Source organism: Passer domesticus, chromosome 3 (genome assembly GCF_036417665.1).
Source record: "Passer domesticus isolate bPasDom1 chromosome 3, bPasDom1.hap1, whole genome shotgun sequence".
NCBI classification, from domain to species: domain Eukaryota; kingdom Metazoa; phylum Chordata; class Aves; order Passeriformes; family Passeridae; genus Passer; species Passer domesticus.
In genome coordinates this window covers 349,819-369,023 of record NC_087476.1, presented here as the reverse complement: position 1 = coordinate 369,023, position 19,205 = coordinate 349,819, and the positions used below count along the sequence as shown (strand labels likewise).

General features: G+C 66.7%; 2 protein-coding genes across 3 annotated transcripts; both read left to right on the top strand.

Moving 5' to 3' along the window:
* On the top strand, nucleotides 1–7,625 carry EMILIN1 (elastin microfibril interfacer 1). Its single transcript, XM_064411398.1, has 8 exons — nucleotides 1–294; nucleotides 2,016–2,141; nucleotides 2,562–2,770; nucleotides 3,294–4,916; nucleotides 5,917–6,024; nucleotides 6,138–6,155; nucleotides 6,550–6,684; nucleotides 7,122–7,625. The coding sequence occupies exons 1-8, from the start codon at nucleotides 143–145 to the stop codon at nucleotides 7,451–7,453; spliced, it is 2,703 nt and encodes a 900-aa protein (XP_064267468.1). The 5' UTR covers nucleotides 1–142; the 3' UTR covers nucleotides 7,454–7,625.
* Nucleotides 7,626–15,848: 8,223 nt separating this feature from the next.
* On the top strand, nucleotides 15,849–19,191 carry KHK (ketohexokinase). 2 transcript variants are annotated; one of them, XM_064411400.1, is made up of 8 exons: nucleotides 15,853–16,703; nucleotides 16,774–16,890; nucleotides 17,258–17,392; nucleotides 17,857–17,929; nucleotides 18,104–18,250; nucleotides 18,593–18,681; nucleotides 18,750–18,907; nucleotides 19,001–19,191. In XM_064411400.1, exons 1-8 carry the CDS (start codon nucleotides 15,964–15,966, stop codon nucleotides 19,084–19,086), a joined length of 1,545 nt encoding a protein of 514 aa, XP_064267470.1. In that variant the 5' UTR covers nucleotides 15,853–15,963; the 3' UTR covers nucleotides 19,087–19,191. The 2 variants fall into 2 exon arrangements, with proteins under 2 accessions (XP_064267471.1, XP_064267470.1); XM_064411401.1 differs by lacking the exons at nucleotides 18,593–18,681; nucleotides 19,001–19,191 and having other exon boundaries at nucleotides 15,849–16,703; nucleotides 18,750–18,902.
* The last annotated feature ends 14 nt before the right edge of the window (nucleotides 19,192–19,205 follow it).

Genomic DNA, 19,205 nt, shown 5'->3' with positions numbered 1-19,205 from the left:
GCTGGCCGAGGGGCGGCCGGGGGGAGGGCAGAGCCGAGCCGAGCCGTGCCGAGCCGCCCAGAGCCGCGACGGGACAGCACATGCGGTGGTGAGGCGCGCCGGACCGGGCTGAGCGAGCCGAGCGGAGCCGCCCCAGCCCAGCATGGCACCGTGGCTCTGGCCGTGCCTTCTGGCCGCGCAGGCCCTGGCCGCCAACTTCCCCCCCCGGTACAGCCTCTACACCGGCGGGGCCGCCCCGCTCGCCCCCGGCCCGGCCGCGGCCCATAGCGGTGCCCGGGCCGCCAGCCGGCACAGGTAGGAGCCGCGAGCACCGGGGCGACCCGGGCCACTGCGGGGACACGGGCTGCAGCCCCCTGCCCGGTGCCACGGGAGCCCCGGCACGTGCCACGTCCAGCCCGGGGGGCGGCGGGAGGAGCGGGGGGTCCCCGAGCGGGGGCGTCGCCCCCGGGCCCGGGGCGGGCGGGCAGTGGGCGCACGTGGAGGGCCGGGGCCGCCGGTGCAGCGGGGCCGAGCATCCCGGGCCGGTCCGCGCTCGGCATCACGCGTGGGTCAGCGCTGCCGGAGAGGGGCGCGGCGGCCCGGAGCCGCCCTCCGCCCGTCCCGGTCCCGTCTCGGTCCGCGGGCAGCCCGGGGCCGTGGGTCGGGGGGCTGGGGGCGGCCCCACGCTGGGCTGGGGTCACCCCGCGTTCGCCGCGGACGCAGCAGCGCTGCAGCAGCGCGGCCGCACGGCTGCGGCTGCCCCGGCCCCACGGTGGCCCCGGGGGGATGGCGGGACCTGGCCGCAGCCTGGGGTCTCCCGGGAGGGGCGGCGGCGGCGGGGCCGTGGGGCACGGGCACGGTGGAGCCTTTACCTGCGGCTCTGGGGGCTCAGGGGGCTCCCCAGGGGCCGGGGTGCGCAGCTCTCCATCCCCGCGGCTCGGGGAGCGCGGGGGGGGGTCCCCACACGCTGCCCGTTCAGGGGAGCTCTGCTCCCATCCCGGGATGGGGACAGCCCCGGAGAGGGGCGGTGGGCCCCAGGGCAGCCCGGGGGTCCCGGGGCCTGGCGGGTGCCGGGCTGGGATGGGGGGGAGACGAGGGGGGGCCGTCGGTCGGCGCAGGAATTCCCGGCGGCCCCCGGGGAGGAGCTGGAATCCAGCCGGGGCCTGAGGGGAACCAGCCGGGCTGACGGGAACCGGCCGCCGCACCGGGGCCCCGCGGCGGGGACCGGGGGCCGCTCCCGGGGGGCTGCCCGGGGGGCCCGAGCGGGGCCCGGCTTTGGCTCCCGACCATATAAGGCTGCGACGGGGTCCCGGCAGCGGGGCCAGGCTGCAGTCCCACGCGGGGGGGCCGGGGTCCCCGCGGGCTGCGCCGGGACCAGAGCGCGGCTGCCGCCGCTGCCGCCGCTGCCCCGCGGCACGGAGCGGGCACCGAGCACGCAGGGTGCCCTCCCCGGGCCGGGCAGCGCGGGATGCAGGGCACGGCGCGGCGGGGTGTGGGCACCCCGCTCCTGGCAGAGCCCACCCCGGGCTGCAGCCGGGGCTGCGGGGTCGCCAGGCGTGGCTGGGAGGCTGCGGCGGGGCAGGATGCGGCCCATTAACCCGCCGCACCGGCCGTGACGGTGCTACCGGTGGGGCTGGTCGGGCAGCACGGGAGCGCGGCGGGGATGTGGGGAGTGGCCGGAGGGGCCGGGTGTGCCTGGGGGGCCGGAGGGTGCCAGGCAAGGCCTGGGGCAGCGGTGTTGCTGTGCCTCTGCCGGGGTGATGCCTGGTGCTGCTCTACGCCAGGACGATGCCCGGTGTGTGACGGGATGCTGTGCTTGGTGTGCGCCGGCACAACGCCTGCTCTGTGCTGGGATGATGCTAGGGCAGTGCCAGGGCAGTGCCAGTGGCTGCTCCGTGCCGGCACGGTGCCTCCTGGGTGCCAGGACAGCCCGCGGGGTGTGCCGGGGTGGTGCCCCGGTGATGCCCGGGGTGTGCCGGGGTGGTGCCGTGTGCCAGCGCCCTCCGGGTGTGTGCCCTGACCCCGTCCCTCCGCAGGAACTGGTGTGCCTACGTGGTGACCCGCAGCGTGAGCTGCGTGGTGGAGGATGGCGTCGAGAGCTTCATCAAGCCAGACTACCAGCCCTGCGCCTGGGGGCAGCTCCAGTGCCCCCGAGTCCTGGCGTGAGTGGGGCCGGGGGCTCTGCAGGGGTTCGGGGCGTGCTGGGGGGCAGCCCAGAGCCGGGCGAGCCGCGGCCGCGCCGCCGCCGCTGGTGTTTACCCACCCTGGGGTCATGTTTACTTTTGCGCAAGAGTCAGTGGCCCGGAGCGGTGACCGGAGGGTGACCGGACACTGTCCCCCCCGCTGTCACGTGCAGGCAGAGCCCTGGGGCACCCCGCGGCTCTCTAGACCGGAGCATTGACACGAGTGACACCGGTGTTGGGGCTGGTGACAGGGCTGGGCAGGGGCAGCCCCGGCCGCTGAGCGAGACACCGGCGCTGCTGGCTCAGGCCGGCTCAGGCCGCAGCCGGTGCTGGCTCCGTTCCCTGGGGCAGCCCCCCGCCCCTCCCGGCGTCCCCCCAGCCCGTCCCCTGCCCCTGCAGGTACCGCAGCTTCCTGCGGCCCCGCTACAAGGTGTCCCAGCGCACGGTGTCCGAGCTGGCCTGGCGCTGCTGCCAGGGCTACTCGGGGGCGGACTGCAGCGAGGGGCCCGCGCCAGCATCCCCCCAGCCCACCGGCCGCCCCCCGCCCCGGCCCGGCCGCCCCACGCTCTCCGGCTTCGGCAACCCCCTCAGTGGCCTGGGGGGCGAAGGTAGTGCTGGGGCGGGAATGCGGGGAGGGGAACGCGCTGCGCGTGGCCATGACCCTGCCTCTGCCCTGTCCCTGCCCTGCCCTGCCCTGCCCCTGTCCCGACCCTGCTCCTGTCCTTGCCCTGCCCCTACCCCTGTCCCTGATCCTGCCATTTCCCCTGCCTCTGTCCCTCCCCCTGCTCCTGTCCCTGCCCCTGCCCTGACCCTACCCCTGCCTCTGCCCCTGATCCTGCTCCTGCCCTGTCCCTGCCCCTGCTCCTGTCCCTGCCCTGCCCTGCCCCTACCCCTGTCCCTGATCCTGCCATTTCCCCTGCCTCTGCCCCTGTCCCTGCCCCTGCCCCTGCCCCTATCCCTGTCCCTGCCCCTGCCCCTATCCCTGTCCCTGCCCCTGTCCCTGTCCTGACCCTGCCCTGCCCTGCCCCTGCCCTGTCCCTGTCCCTGTCCCTGTCCCTGTCCCTGTCCCTGTCCCTGTCCCTGCCCTCTCCCTGCCCCTGCCCTGTCCCTGACCCCGGCGGTGCGCGGCAGGCGGCGGGGACCCGGAGAAGGTGCGGCGGCTGGAGGAGCAGGTGCGGCGGCTGAGCGAGCAGCTGGAGGAGCTGCGGGCCGGGCAGGAGCCGCCGCGGGCGGCTGTGGAGGGGCAGCCCGGGCCCGAGCAGCCGGCGGACGCGGCCGCCCCCGCCGAGGTGCGGGAGGCGCTGAGCCACCTCCAGCGGCGCCTGGAGGAGCTGGAGACCCGCCTGCCCCGCACCGAGGGCGGCCGCGACGGCCCAGGGGCCCCGGGGGGCGCGGGCACGGCGGCGCTGTACGAGCTGGAGCAGCGGCTGCAGGAGCTGTGCGCCGCCTGCACCACCGGCACCGAGGGGCTGCGGCGGCAGGCGGCCGAGGACCGGGAGCGGATGCGGGCGCTGGAGAAGCTGGTGGGCTCGGTGGACAAGCGCAACAGGGATGCGGTGGAGTCGGTGCAGAGGCACATCAGCAGCCTGAGCAGCCGCCTGGCGCCCGCCCCGGCCGCTCCCCCGTCCCCGGACGTGCTCCGCCGCCTGGCCGAGCTGGAGCGGCGGCTGGAGGGGCTGCCGGTGCCGGCGGCGGGGCCGGGGCAGGGGCCGGTGCTGGCGCGGCGGCTGGCGGAGCTGGAGGGACGGCTGAACGCTTCGCGAGCCGGCCCGTGGCCCTCGGAGCCCGAGGGGCGGCCGGCCGGGCTGCCGGGGCGCCTGGCCAACCTCAGCCGGGCGGTGGAGGGGCTGGCGGCCAGCGGGGCGCAGCGCGGAGCCCGCCTGGACCAGCTCGAGGGGCTGCTGGCCCGCTGCGGGCCCCCGTGCCCCGGGCAGGACGCGGCGCTCGGCCCGCACCTCCGGCAGCCCGGGGACACCGAGGGGCTCTGGGAGGACGGGCTGGCCGGGACCCTGGGCGCGCTGGGGGGCGAGGCGCTGGCCGAGGAGCTGGAGCAGCTCCGCAACCGGACCGGGCGGCTGGAGGCGGCCCTGGAGGAGCTGGGCGGTGACCCCTGCGCCCGGCCCTGCGCCTCGCCGCGCCCCCGGGAGCCGGAGCCGCTCCCGCCCGGCCCCGCGGAGCCCGAGGAGCCGGAGGCGCCGCTCGAGGGCTTCGGCGTCTTCGGGGGCCCGTCGCCCTCGGAGCTGCGGGTGCTGCGGGGGCAGCTGACGGCGGCGCTGGCGGCCCTGAGCGGGCTGAACGCCACGGTGGAGGGGCTGCAGGACGCGCTGGAGGAGCAGGACGCCCGGCAGCGCCAGCTGAGCGCCGCCACCGACCGCGTGGTGGCCGAGCTGGACCAGGCGGCGGCGGCGTCGGCGGCGCGACAGGCGGAGAGCGAGGAGCGGCTGGAGGCGCTGGCGCGGGAGCTGGCGCGGGCCGGGGGCTGCCCCGCGGGGCTGGAGCCGCGCCTGGCCAAGCTGGAGGGGGTCTGCGAGCAGCTGGAGGCCGTGGCCGGGGGGCTGCGCGGCGTCCGCGAGGGGCTGGGCCGGCACGTGGCCGGGCTGTGGGGCGCCGTGCGGGACCTGAACGCCACGGCCCGCGGGCACGCCGCCCTGCTGGGCAAGGCGCTGGAGCTGCCGGCCCGGCTCGGCGCCCTCAACGCCAGCCTGGGCCACCTGCGCGGGGAGCTGCAGCGCCTGGCGCGGCCGGAGCGACACGGTGCGGGGACACCGCGGGGGCGTGGGGGGCTGCGGGGGTGCGGAGAGAGGGGGTAAGGGACTGGGGGTGTGGGGGCTGCAGGGGGACAGGGCATGCAGGGGATGTGGGGTGTGGAGGGCACGTGGGGCTGCGGGAACGGTGGTGGAGGTGTGGGGACACGAGGGGACACGGGGATGTGGGGACAGGGGGACATAGGGACACGGGGATGTAGGGACACAGGGTCACCGGGGGGTGCTGCAGTGGGTGTGGGGAGGCAGGGATGGGGGGATGTGGGGACACAGGGATGTGGGGACATGAAGGGACAGGGCATATGGGGACGTGGGGACACAGGGACGTGGGGACATGAGGGGACATGGGGATGTGGGGACACGGGGATGTGGGGACACAAGGGGACAAGGGGATGTGGGGACATGAAGGGACAGGGGATGTGGGGACAGGAGGGGACATGGGGATGTGGGAACACGGGGATGTGGGGACATGGAGGGACACAGGGATGTAGGGACAGGGGGATGTGGGGCTATGGGGATATGGGGACAGGGAGTCACCAGGGGCGCTGCAGTGGGTGTGGGGACACAAGGATGTGGTGCTATGGGGACATGGGGTCACCAGGGGGTGCTGCAGTGGGTGTGGGAACACAGGGATGTGGGGACGTGGGGACAGGAGGGGACATGGGGATGTGGGGACACGGGGATGTGGGGACATGGGGTCACGAGGGTGCTGCAGTGGGTGTGGGGAGGCAGGGATGTGGGGATGTGGGCACAAAAGGGGACACAGGGATGTGGGCACACAGGGATATGGGGATGTGGAGACACGGGGATATGGGGACAGGGGGTCACCAGGGGCGCTGGAGCGGGTGTGGGGAGGTAGGGCCTGCCTTGGCCGGGTGATGCTGTGGTGTGGGGCACAGGACCGCAGGAGGATCCCGGCTGTGGGGCTGCAGTGTGTGGGGACAAGGGGACATCCCGCGTGGGGCACCCCCGTAACGCCCTCCTCCCTGCAGGCCCCCCAGGCCCCCCTGGACCTGCTGGCCCCGTGGGAGAGACAGGCCCTCCAGGCCCTGCTGGGCCCCCGGGCAAGGACGGAGAGCAGGGTCCCGTGGGCCCCCCTGGTAAGGCTCAGCCCCCCCCGGTGCCCCCGACCATGCAGGGGTGGCCGGACCCCATCCCCGGGGGTCCTGCCCCAAGCTGGCCCTGCAGCAGCCCCTCCTCATCTTCCCTGCAGGGCTGCCCGGAGAGAGAGGTAGGGCTGGGGGGCACCATGGAGGGCTGGGGGGATTGGAGGGGTCCATGGAGGGCTGGAGGACTTGGGGGAGGGCCAGGGAGGGGTTTGGGGGGACCATGGAGGGCTGGGGGACTTGGGGGAGGGCCAGGGAGGGGTTTGGGGCAACCATGGAGGGCTGGGGGGCATGCAGGGAGCTGGGGGAGCTGGGGGCTTGCCAGGGGAGCAGGGAGCAGTGTGGGCTGGCACGGGGGGGCACAGGCTGGCTGGGGAGCAGGGGGCGCTGGGGACGTGGTCGGGGGGGCACGGGCACTGGAGGGGGGGCGTGGGTGTGCAGGGGCGGTGGGGGGTGGCTGCCGGGCCGCAGAAGGGGCCAGGGAAGGGGCACGGCCGTGCCTCACCCGCCCCGTGCCAGGCGCGGTGGGGGAGCCGGGCTCGGTGCCCCGCATCGCCTTCTCGGCCGCGCTGAGCTCGCAGCGCTCGGAGCCGGGCACCGTGCCCTTCGACCAGGTGCTGCTCAACGACGGCGGCGCCTACGACCCCGAGACCGGTGAGGGCCCGCGGGCTGCGCTGGGGAGCGCTGGGGCTGGGGGTGCTCTGGGGCTGTGGGGTGCGCTGGGGCTGCAGGGAGCGCTGGGGCTGGGGGTGCTCTGGGGCTGCAGGGAGCTCTGGGGCTGGGGGTGCTCTGGGGCTGCAGGGAGCTCTGGGGCTGCAGGGAGCTCTGGGGCTGCGGGGAGCTTTTGGGGCTGCGGGGAGCGCTGGGGCTGCGGGGTGCTTTTGGGGCTGCGGGGTGTTTTTGGGGCTGCGGCGTGTTTTTGGGGTCATGCATGTCGTGCTGGGCAGGCACTCAGGGGTGCACGATGCCGTGTGAGGGCAGCCGGGGCTCTGGGGCGGTGCCGTGGCCGCCCCGGGATCCCCGCTGACCTGGGGATGCGGCTCCGGGGGCGCGGGGCCCCGCCGCTCCGTGACGCCCCGTTCCCCCCGCAGGCACGTTCACGGCGCCGGTGCCCGGGCGGTACCTGGTGAGCGCGGTGCTCACGGGGCACCGGGGCGAGGCGCTGGAGGCCGTGCTGTCCCGCTCCGGCCACGGCATCGCCCGCCTGGACTCGGCCGGGTTCCAGCCCGAGGGGCTGGAGAAGGGCCCGGTGGCGGCGCGGGGCCCGAGCCCCGGGGCGCTCGGCGTGTTCAGCCTGCTGCTGCCGCTGGCGGCCGGCGAGACGCTCTGCGTGGACCTGGTGTCGGGGCGCCTGGCGCACGCCCCCGACGAGCCCCTGACCGCCTTCAGCGCCGCGCTGCTCTACGGCTCCGAGGAGCCCTAGGGCCGCGGGGCACGGCCGGCCCCGCCGGGACCCCCCCCCGCCCCGTTATTTATCAGCACCCCGCCCGCCCTCGCTGTCCCAGCGTCGCACGCTCGGCCCCGCTCCCCGCCCGGGCTGCCCCGGCCCCCGCGCCCCCCACGCCCCCCACGCCCCCCACAATAAAGATGCGGCACCGGGTTTTGTACCCGCGGCTCCGCTGCCGTCCCTCGCCGCGGGGGGACGCGCTGGGAGGGGGCTGCTGGCTGCTGGGTGTCACCGTGCCACCGACCTGCAGGGTGTCACCGTGCCACCGAGCTGCAGGGTGTCACCGTGTCACCGAGCTGCCAGGTGTCACTGTGTCACTGACCTGCCGGGTGTCACCGTGCCACCAGCCTGCAGAGTGTCACCGTGCCACCAACCTGCAGGGTGTCACCGTGCCACTGACCTGCCAGTGTCACCGTGCCACCGACCTGCTGGGTGTCACCGTGTCACTGAGCTGCCAGGTGTCACCATGTCACTGACCTGCCAGGTGTCACTGAACTGCCAGGTGTCACCGTGTCACTGACCTGCCAGGTGTCACTGAACTGCCAGGTGTCACTGTGTCACTGAGCTGCCAGGTGTCACCGTGTCACTGACCTGCCAGGTGTCACCGAGCTGCCAGGTGTCACCGTGTCACCGAGCTCCATCACAGCCCAGCAGTGTCAGCCTGTGCACAGCAGGGTGGGGTCTGGGGGGGCTGGAGGGGGTTCCCAGCTGTTTTGGGTGTGCCATGACTGGGGTGGGAGGTGCTGGGACCCCCCCGGTGCCGTGTCCTGCTGTGCCGGGGCACTCCGGGCCCCGTGCCCCCAGGTGAGGGGGCTGGCCTGGGGGGGGCAGGCAGGCTCCTGCCCGGGGGGCCCTCTGGTGCCCCTGAATGCCCCTCTGGGGGTGTTTCAGCCCTGCTGTGGGGTGGCCCCGGGTGCCCCGTTCCTCCAGGGCTGTTTGCTGGGTCCGGGGGGCTCGGGGGGGGCTGTGCCAGCGCTGTGCCCTGCAGGGGCAGGGTGGAGTGGGGGGGTCCCACGTGTCGGTGTGAAACGGGCTCCAGGCTGGGTCTGGGGCACTGGATCCTCCTTGGAGATTCAGGAGTGGTTTTGGTGCAGAAAGATCCGGATTTGGGGCCAGGCAGAGGGGGAGCCCAGCCCCAGCCTGTGCCCCCGGTGTCCTGGAGCTCATTAATGGTGAGGCTGGGACTGAGCCTTTTGTGCCCAGGTGCTCTGGGCATCTCCAGTGCCATCGTCAGGTGAGCACCAGTGGCACTGTCTGTCTGTCTGTTAGTCTGTCTGTCTGTGTCTGGGCTCTTTAACAGCTCATGGGGCTTGGTGTGGGACAGGGCAGTGCTGGTTCTGTTAATGCAGCTCTGCTGCTGGTGATGTGTAAAAATGTGAGAGAAAATATCGTTAAACCCAGGGTGCTTTCAGTGAGAAGAGACCTCCAGGACCACCCAGTGCCACCCCTGCCATGGCAGGGACACTGCCACCGTCCCAGGGTGTGCCAGTGTCCAGCCTGGCCTTGGGCACTGCCAGGGATCCAGGGGCAGCCCCAGCTGCTGTGGGCACCCTGTGCCAGGGCCTGCCCACCCTGCCAGGGAACAATTCCTCATTGCCAATCTCCCACCCAGCCCTGCCCTCCGGCACTGGGAGCCATTCCCTGTGTCCTGTCCCTCCATCCTTGTCCCCAGTCCCTCTGCAGCTCTCCTGGAGCCCCTCCAGGCCCTGCCAGGGGCTCTGAGCTCTGCCTGGATCCTTCTCCTCTCCAGGTGAGCCCCCCAGCTCTGCCAGCCTGGCTCCAGCCCTGCAGCAGCTCTGGGGCCTCCTCTGGAGCCACTTTTGTCAGCTGAACCTCAGGATCAGTGGGATCCCTGCTCACAGCCAGGCTCTCATTCTGCCCTGGCAGCAAATCCCAGCGTGAGCAGAGTTTTTGGGGAATTGTTTCTCTGGGATGGCATTCCCGTTGTCAGCAGAAGGTGGAGATCCAGAGCCGTGACAGCAATTCCTGGAGAGGAGGGAATTGAAAGCTGGGACGGGCTCAGCCTTTCTGCATTGCCCCTCACTGTGTCCCCTTGGAAGATTCCCTGTCCCAGCCCGGGCTCACCCCGGGCAGTGGCGGCTCTGGCCCCTCTCTGCCCGTGCAAAGGGAAGCAGAGATTCCTGCTGGCTCCTTTTAGGATTTACCAGCCTCAGAAGGATCATTGTCCTCCTGACCATGAGAAGAAAGGGTTTCATAAGGAAATTGGGTGTGAGAGACTTCCTACCACTCCTAGAATCACGGAAAAGCCCCCAGACCCCATGGAGTATTCCTGACCATCCCCAGCTCTGCCCAGGCCACCAGTGTCCCTGTCCCCAGGTGCCAGAGCCAAAGGGCTTTGAAACCCTCCAGGGATGGGGAGTGCACCCCAGCCTGGGCAGCTGTGCCAGGCATGGGCAGCTCTTTCCAGGTGGGAATTGTTCCCAGTGCCCTCCCTGAGCCTGCCCTGGCCCAGCCTGAGGCCATTTCCCCTTGTCCTGTCCCTGTTCCCTGGCAGCAGAGCCCGACCCCTCCTGGCTGTTCCCTCCTGGCAGGGAGTTGTGCAGAGCCACAAGGTCCCCCCTGAGCCTCCTTTTCTCCAGGCTGAGCCCCTTCCCAGCTCCCTCAGCCCCTCCTGGGGCTCCATTCCCTTCCCAGCTCCCTCAGCCTCTGCTGGGGCTCCATTCCCTCCCCAGCTCCCTCAGCCCCTCCTGGGGCTCCATTCCCTTCCCAGCTCCCTCAGCCTCTGCTGGGGCTCCATTCCCTCCCCAGCTGGATCATTTTCAGGGTTCCTGGAGGGTTGATCCCCTGCAGAGCAGTGCTGGGGGTGCTGGGGGCTCCTCTTGGCACAGCAGGGTGGGGCTGAGGCAGCTGAGCAGGGTGATCCTTTATCCACTGTCCACTAACCCTCAGGATCCATGACCCTCTCCAGAAAGGGATGTGGACAATGAGCCCCTGAGGAGGAGATCAGCTGGATCTGCTGCAGCTGCAGCTGCAGGAAAGTGAGAGGGCTCCTAATTACCCCTGATAATTAGTTCTATGTTGGAGTTTTGGCTGCTGGGAATTTCAGATTTTCTGTGCTGACAGATTCTGACCCTCAGGACAGCACTGCATTGACCTGAGGCTGTGGAGAAGGCTTCAAAAACTGACTGAGAGCACTGGGATTGTGGGTGTGGAGTTGGTTAGAAGTGTGTGATAGCACAGGGTGGGAAACTTAGAGTTTGGGGTTTTAGAATATAGAAATATATATGGGGCAAGATGGAGGGTTTAGGGAAGAGGCTGCTCCTTCTTCTTCACCTCTTCTCCTTCTTTTTCACCTTCTTCTCCTTCACCTCCTTCTTCTCCTTCCTCACCCTCTTCTTCACCTTCTTCTCCACGGGTTTTGGGTGGTATTTTGTAACTGGACAGAAAAGCCCACCCTGTAGACTTTGAGGGATTAGTTATTGGGTTAAAAGTGAAAATAATTTATGTGTCACTTCTTATTTGGATAATTTAGCCTTCAAAGACCCTGTACCAAGAGACAGTTGGCCATTTTGTGCCTTGTTAGTGCAGAACTCACTGCTGTGAGGCTGTAAGAAACAATAAACCCCTGAGTCTGAATGTGAACCATCCTCTCGAGTGCCTCCAGTCCTGGACAGAGGCAGGCGCAGGAAGCCAAAGCCAGCAGCTGGGGGCCCTGTGCCTGAGGTGTGCAGGGAGGTCCCACTGGCATCTCCCACACCTGAGCTGCCGTTCTGGGCAGACCTGGAAGGGAGGGATCAGTGAAACTCACAGCAAGGCTGGAACACAGGACATGTCCCCCCCTCCCAGCTGTGCCTGGGAACCAGCCCAGGGACCAGCACCCCCTCCCCAGGAGCTGAATGCCCCCGGCCTCAGCTCAGGGCTGTGCAGGGAGCCGTGGGATGGCCTTGGGCAGTTCCAGAGCTGCAATTCCAGGACATCCAGGGCCCCACTCCTGTGCTGCACAGGAAACACCCCAAACCCGACAGCAGCGCATTTCCAAGAGAGGGAGCTCGCAGGGAGCACACTTTTCCTCCTCTAAGCTGAAGCTAGCCAAGGACTGGTGCCTGGGGGAGCACAAAGGAAGCTTTGGCACCAGGCTCTGACATCCACGGGCTCATGGCACGGATCAATCACACATGCCTCAAACAGGCACCCGGACAGAGGGACCCGGACAGAGGAACCCCCGGGACCGCTGGGATTGCAGAACGAGCCGGGTTGGAAGGGAATTCACAGCTCATCCCCCCCGCCATGGGCAGGAACCCCCCCAGCAGGACAGGCTGCGGCAGGCGCCTGAAATGTGTCTGCCTGTCCGTGTGTCTGTGTGCCTGTCTGTCTGTCCATGTGTCTGTCTGTCCGTGTGTCTGCCTGTCTGTGTGTCTGCCTGTCTGTGTGTCTGTGTGTCTGTGTGTCTGCCTGTCCATGTGTCTGCCTGTCCGTGTGTCTGTCTGTCCGTGTGTCCGTGTGTCTGTGTGTCTGTCTGTCCGTGTGTCTGTCCATCCATGTGTCTGCCTGTCCATGTGTCTGCCTGTCCGTGTGTCTGCATGTCTGTGTGTCTGTCCATGTGTCTGCGTGTCTGTGTGTCTGTCCGTGTGTCTGTGTGTCTGTCCGTGTGTCCGTGTGTCCGTGTGTCTGTGTGCCTGTGTGTCTGCCTGTCCATGTGTCTGTCTGTCTGTGTGTCTGTCTGTCTGCATGTCCGTGTGTCTGCGTGTCCGTGTGTCTGTCCATGTGTCCATGTGTCTGTGTGTCTGTCTGTGTGTCCGTGTGTCTGTGTGTCCGTGTGTCTGCATGTCCGTGTGTCTGTCCATGTGTCTGTCTGTCCGTGTGTCTGTCCATCTGTCTGTCCGTGTGTCCCTGTTGCAGACACTCCCCTGTCCCAGCTGCCCGCCCCGAGCCGCACCTGCAGCCCCCTCCCCGCCCCACCCGGGGGTCCCTCCCGGGCCCCAGAAGGATTTAACCCCGCTGCCGTACCAGTCCCAAACGCCAGCCCGGGCTGTGCTCCGAGCAGGGAGCCGGGCAGGGACCCCCGGCTCTGCCCCTCCAGCCGGGGCACCGAGGGCTGGGGGCTCCTGCTGTGCCCCCCAGCGCTACTGCAGCCCCAGAGGGAACCGGGGACTCGGCAGGGCACGTGAAAAACGCCAAGCACTTGCTTTTAAAATTGTAAATGTTTAATAGTAATAACTTGGTTATAAAAACAGTAATATAATTAGAGTAATAAATATTTGGACAATTGGGATTAGGACAATACAAGACTATAAAAACAAAGAGTTATGGGCAGTCTGGTACCTCTTTGTGGGCAAAATGAGCCTGAAAAAGGACACACATTAATAGAGGATTAGCCCTTAAAATCAATAGCCTGTTGCATATTCATACACCTCATACATGATGCACAAATTCCATCCAAACACAGGATTCTGGTCAGTGTCAGCTTCTTCCTCTGAATCCTGATGGCATCTCCAGGGCTGAGCGAGGCAGGAAGTTCGTTTCTTCTGATAAGGGAGCAACAAATTCATTTTATCTGAAAGATTCAGGTGTTCTGTGGCTGCTGTCTCGGTGAGAGTACCTCATTGCTCTCTTTAAAACAGTGTCTTACACAGCATAGTTTCTATTTTCACATTGTGTTATAACCTACAACTATATTTAACACTACTTAAGAAAATTCATACACCACAACTTTCTAACGTAACACACAATATTCATTGTAATATTTGCCAAAAGCCAATCATAAAATATTAATTTTTCACAGGACAAAAATGGTTATCAATTTCAAATCACAAAGGATCCTCAAAAGTCGTTTAATGTCAGCTGCTGGTTAACAGGCTGGGTGGGCAGTCTCCATCCCAGAGGCTGCTCCCAGCTGGGGTACAGCCCTGGCACAGCCAAGGTGCTTCCTGAATGTGAAAAATGTGTATTTTAGGTTGGCTTTTCGCAAATATTACAATTAATATTGTATGTGTTATCTTAGAAAGTTGTGCTGTATTAATTTTCTTAAGTACTGTGTTATAGTTTTAGGTTATAACACAATGTGAAAATAGAAACTATAGAAACTATGCTGTGTAAGATACTTTTTTAAAGAGAGGAATGAGGTACTCTCACTGAGACAGCAGCCACAGAACACCTGAATCCTTCAGAGAATTTATTGCTCCCTTATCAGAGAAAACTAACTTTTTCCTGCTTTGCTCAGCCCTGGAGATGCCATCAGGATTCAGAGGAAGAAGCTGACACTGACCAGAATCCTGTGTTTGGATGGAATTTGTGCATCATGTATGAGGTGTATGAATATGCAACAGGCTGTTGTTTTTAAGAGTTAATCCTCTGTTAATGTGTGTCCTTTTTCGGGCTCATTTTGCCCACAAAGTGGTATCTGGACCACCCATAACTCTTTGTTTTTATTGTCTCATATTGTCCTAATCCTAATTGTCCAAGTTATTATTACTCTAATGATATTGCTCTTTTTATAACCATTTTATTACTGTTAAACTTTTACAATTTAAAAAACAAGTGACTGCTGTTTTTCACGCTGAAGGGCCCCCGTACCCAGAGCCTGTCACCAGTGTCAGCCCTGCAGCCAGCCCCTCTGTCTGCTTCCTGTGACCCCCCCGGAAGGGGGGTCCGTGTGTCTGTCTGTCTCCAGGCCAGGCTTTCCCTGCCCTCTGCCCAGCCCCTCCTCTCCCTTCTCCTGCTGAGCTCTCCCTGCCCTGCACAGACTCAGGCTCTGCCACACCCGGCCTGGGCTCTGTCCCCGTGTCCCCAGGGGTGTGACAGTGCTGCTGTCCCCATGGCAGAGTCCCCAGAGCACACTGTCCCCGTCCCCACAGCACCCCTGGATTGGCCCTGTCCACGCAGGATGTGAAAAACACCAATCACTTGTTTCAAATTTTTAAAAGTTGAATAGTAATAAAATAGTTATAACAATAGTCATAAAAATTAGAGCAATAAGTATTTGGGCAATCAGAGTTAGGACAATAAAGGACAATAAAAACAAGGAGTTACAGACATGCGGGTGCTCTGCTCTGTCCCAGAACACACCTCACTAACAGAGGATTAACCCTTAAAAGAACAGCCTGTTGCATATTCATCTATCTCATACATGAATCAAACATTCCTTTCAAACTAGAGATTTCTCTGTTTATTGTCAACTTCCCCCTTTTATCTTGTAAATCAGTGTTTGGATCCACGGAATCTGGATGAAGTCTGGAAGGAGTCTGGTTCTTCCTGATAAGGGGACAATAATTCTTTTCTTTGGGACTTTTGTGTCTTGTTGCTGTTATCTCTGTGCAAAAAATGTCTTGATTATCTTATCTGTTCTTTGAGCTAGTTAGAAAAAGTATCTTCCTTCCTTCCTTCCTTCCTTCCTTCCTTCCTTCCTTCCTTCCTTCCTTCCTTCCTTCCTTCCTTCCTTCCTTCCTTCCTTCCTTCCTTCCTTCCTTCCTTCCTTCCTTCCTTCCTTCCTTCCTTCCTTCCTTCCTTCCTTCCTTCCTTCCTTCCTTCCTTCCTTCCTTCCTTCCTTCCTTCCTTCCTTCCTTCCTTCCTTCCTTCCTTCCTTCCTTCCTTCCTTCCTTCCTTCCTTCCTTCCTCCCTCCCTCCCTCCCTCCCTCCCTCCCTCCCTCCCTCCCTCCCTCCCTCCCTCCCTCCTTCCCTTTAAAAGCACTTTCTAATTTTTTTTTTTTGGATATCACAGGGCTCCTTCCCTGCTCCACAAAGGGCCATAGAGACCATCAGGCACCAGAACCCTTTTCCTTTTCATTTTCCTCTTCCTTTTCCATGGATCATCCTCCTGGAAGGAAATGGAGCAGTTTCCCCCAAGTTCATATAAATAATATTGATTTTTAAATTCAGTTTCCTGTTGCTGTGCCAGTGCAGCAAGCCAGGCACAGGTGGTGGTTTCAGTTATGGACAAAGTGCTGCAATTCCTCAAGAACAACCACAAGTTCTCCTCATTCCGGAAAAAAGTCTTTCCATATTGTGTGCACGTTTGCTGCCCTGTCACCCAATACAAATTGACACGTAGGAAAATGCAATTCATTAATGGAATTTGGACACACACACACGGAGCAGCCGCCACTGCCCAGGAATCTTGTGCAAACCCCAGACCCAGACCCCAGACCCTGCCGTGCCTTTCCGGGGGCCCTCAGCCCCTCGCCCCTCGGTGAGACCCGCGCTCCCCGCGGGCTGCTCGGGTGCGCGCAATCGCAGCGGTGCAGGAGTTGCAGCAAACGCTGCAGTCAGGCTGAGGCGCTGCAGGGTCACAGCCCCGGGGCCGGCACCGGCGCTGCCCCGGGATTTCACAGCCCCGGGGCCGGCACCGGCGCTGCCCCGGGATTTCACGGCCCCGGGACCGGCACCGGCGCTGCCCCGGGATTTCACAGCCGCGGGGCTCCTGCTGGCCCCGGGAGCCGCCTGAGCCCGGCTGAGCCCGGCTGAGCCCGGCCGGGCCGGCCCCGGGTCACGCCCGGGTCACCAAAGGGCTCCGCGGGCTTTCCCGAGTCATGGCGGTGCCGTGTGACTGTGTCTGTGTGTCCGTGTGTCTGTCTGTGCCTGTGTGTCCATCTGTCCTTGTGTGTCCATGTCCGTGTGTTGATTTCCCTGTGTGTCCCTGTGTCCGTCTGTCCCTGTGTGTCCCTGTGTGTCCGTGTCCGTCTGTCCCTGTCCCCGTGTCCGTCTGTCCCCGTCCCCGTGTCCGTCTGTCCCTGTGTGTCCCTGTCCCCCTGTGTCCGTCTGTCCCTGTGTGTCCCCGTGTCCGTCTGTCCCTGTGTCCCTGTCCGTCTGTCCCTGTGTGTCCGTGTCCGTCTGTCCCTGTGTGTCCCCGTGTGTCCGTCTGTCCCTGTGTCCCTGTCCGTCTGTCCCTGTGTCCCTGTCCGTCTGTCTGTCCCACCGCGCGCTCTCCCTGCACAGTGGGGGCGTGGCCAGGGGCGTGTCCTAATGGCCACGCCCTCCGAGGGCCCGGCGTGGCTGCGGCCGCTGATTGGCGGCGGCGCGAGGGGGCGTGGCCAGAGCGTTGCCCGTGCCCGGCGCGGTTCTGTCCCTGTCCCTGTGTCTGTCCCGGTCTGTGTCCCTGTCCCGGTTCTTGTTCCTGTCCCTGTCCCGGCCCCGGCCCCGGCCCCGGTCCCGGCATGGCGGCAGCGGCGGGCGGCGCGGCGGGCAAGCGGCGGATCCTGTGCGTGGGGCTGGTGTGCCTGGACATCATCAGCGTGGTGGAGGCGTTCCCGGCCGAGGACTCGGACACCAGGTACGGGCAGCGGGGCTCCCGCGGCGCCCCCGGGCCGGCCCCGCGCCCAGCGCAGCCTCTCGCCCCGCAGGTGCGTGTCCCAGCGCTGGCAGCGCGGCGGCAACGCCTCCAACTCCTGCACGGTGCTGGCCCTGCTGGGAGCGCCCTGCGCCTTCATGGGCTCGCTGGCCCCCGGGCCCGCCGCTGAGTAAGTGGGGTGCGGAGCTCCCGCACCGGCGGGGCACCGGGCCCGCCGCCCCGACCCTTCACTGGCCCCTCCGCGCTGCTGCCGACCTTCGGCGCGCTGCCCGCCCGCCGTCCCGCTGCCCGCCGGTCCCTGCTGCCAGCCCGCCGTCCCGCTGCCCGCCGGTCCCCGCCGCCCGCCCGCCGCTCCCCGCTGCCCGTCGTTCCGCTGCCCGCCCGCCGTTCCGCTGTCCGGCCGCCGTTCCCGCTGCCCGCCGTTCCCCGTTGCCCGCCGTTCCCCGCTGCCCGCCGTTCTCCACTGCCCGCCGTTCCCGCTGCCCGCCGGTCCCCGCCGCCCGCCCGCCGCTCACGCCGCTCTCTGTCCCCCGAAGCTTCATCGCGGCGGATTTCCAGCGCCGGGGGGTGGACACGGCGCACGTGGCCTGGCAGCCCCGCGGAGCCGTGCCCTGCGCCTGCTGCCTCGTCAACGCCGCCAGCGGCTCCCGCACCATCGTCCTGCACGACACGTAAGGGCCCGGCCCCTGCCCCGGGCAGCGCTGCGCTCCGCCGGCTCCGGTCCGAGGGTCCCCCGCCTGCCCGGGGCTGCTGGATGGGGCGAGCGGCCGTGACCCCGCAGACGCTGTCACCGCCAGTGTCCCCGCAGCCCTGTCACCGCCGGCTGCCGGGAGCGGGGGTGATCGCCGCACGGCCGCTCCGAGTGCGGGACAGCCGGCACGGCCCCGTGGGGATAACGCGGCTCCCTCGGCCGTGCCGGAGGGCTGTGGGGCACGGCTGACCCGCGGCCACCGCTGCGCTGTCCCTCGAGTCCAGCTCAGGGTCCCGGCGCCGGCATTAATGATTCACCCGGGCAGCGCCTGCTCGGGGACTCTGTCCCGGTGGCGTGGGGCCCCGGCGGCCCCCGGGGCTGCCCTTCGCCCCGGGCGCGTGCCAGGCCGAGGGTCCCCATCAGCCCCTGGCCTCCGTCCCACAGGAACCTGCCTGACGTGACAGCCCGCGACTTCGAGCGGGTGGACCTGTCCCAGTACAGGTGGATCCACTTCGAGGTGAGCCCGGGCTCTGGGGTCTGGGGGACCCCCGGCGCTGGGGAAAATCCCTGGGGCTGTAAGTGAGCCTGGGCCCGGAGGGAATCCCTCCTGGGTTCTGGGGACATCCCCAGTGAGGGAGCATCCCCGGGAGCGGCGGTCCCCGGTGATGCCGGAGCCGTGCCGTGCCCGCAGGCCCGGAACGCGGCGGAGCAGGGCGCGATGCTGGAGCGGGTGGAGCGGCACAACCGGGCGGCGGCGCCGGGGCAGCGGGTCCGGATCTCGGTGGAGCTGGAGAAGCCGCGGGAGGAGCTGCTGCCGCTGATGCGGCGGGGACAAGTGGTGCGGGGCCGGGGCGATGGGGCGGGATCGCCTGTCCCGATGGCCTGTCCCGGTCACCTGTCCCCATCGCCTGTCCCCATCTCCTGTCCCGATGGCCTGTCCCGGGCGAGGCCAGAGGCGTGGCGGGGGCCAGGTCGGGACAGAAGCGGTCAGATCTGCGGGGAGCAGGGCCCAGCGGGATTTGGGAGTCCCGGTCCGGGGGAGTCCGGCTCGGGGGCTGCAGGGGTGCGGGGTTTGGATCTAGGGGTGCAGGCGGGGTCTGGGGACGCCGCCAGGGCACAGATGTAACCGCACCTGGCTGGGGGTACCGGGGCTGCCCCCGCCCCAGCCCCTCTCCCACAGGTGTTCATCAGCAAGGACCTGGCCCGGCACTTCGGGTACCAATCGGCCCCCGAGGCGCTGCGGGGGCTGCGGGGGCGCATCCAGCCAGGGTAGGGGTGCACCTGAGAGGGGCCGGGGGGCACACGGCGTGCCCCAGACCCACCTCGCACTCCCCCAGGGCCACGCTGATCTGCGCCTGGGCTGAGGAGGGCGCTGATGCCCTGGGGCCCGACGGGGAGCTGGTGCACTCGGACGCCTTCCCCCCAGAGACCGTCGTGGACACGCTGGGGGCTGGGGACACCTTCAACGCCGCCGTCATCTTTGCGCTCGCAGAAGGTGGGCACAGACGTGGCACGGCCACAGCTCGGCCGTGGTTCAGTTTGGCACGGCCACGGCACGGCCACGTCTCATCCCGGGCCCCATCCCCAGGGAGGAGCCTGCAGGATGCCCTCACCTTCGGCTGCCAGATCGCCGGCAGGAAATGTGGGATCCAGGGCTTCGATGGCATTGTCTGAGCGTGTGCCTGGAGAGCTCGGCAGCCCCAGGCACAGCACTGCACCCAGCAGCACCCGCACATCTCCACCGCACCCAGCCATCCCCAATAAAACCCCATTGCACCACTGCTGCCTCCTGT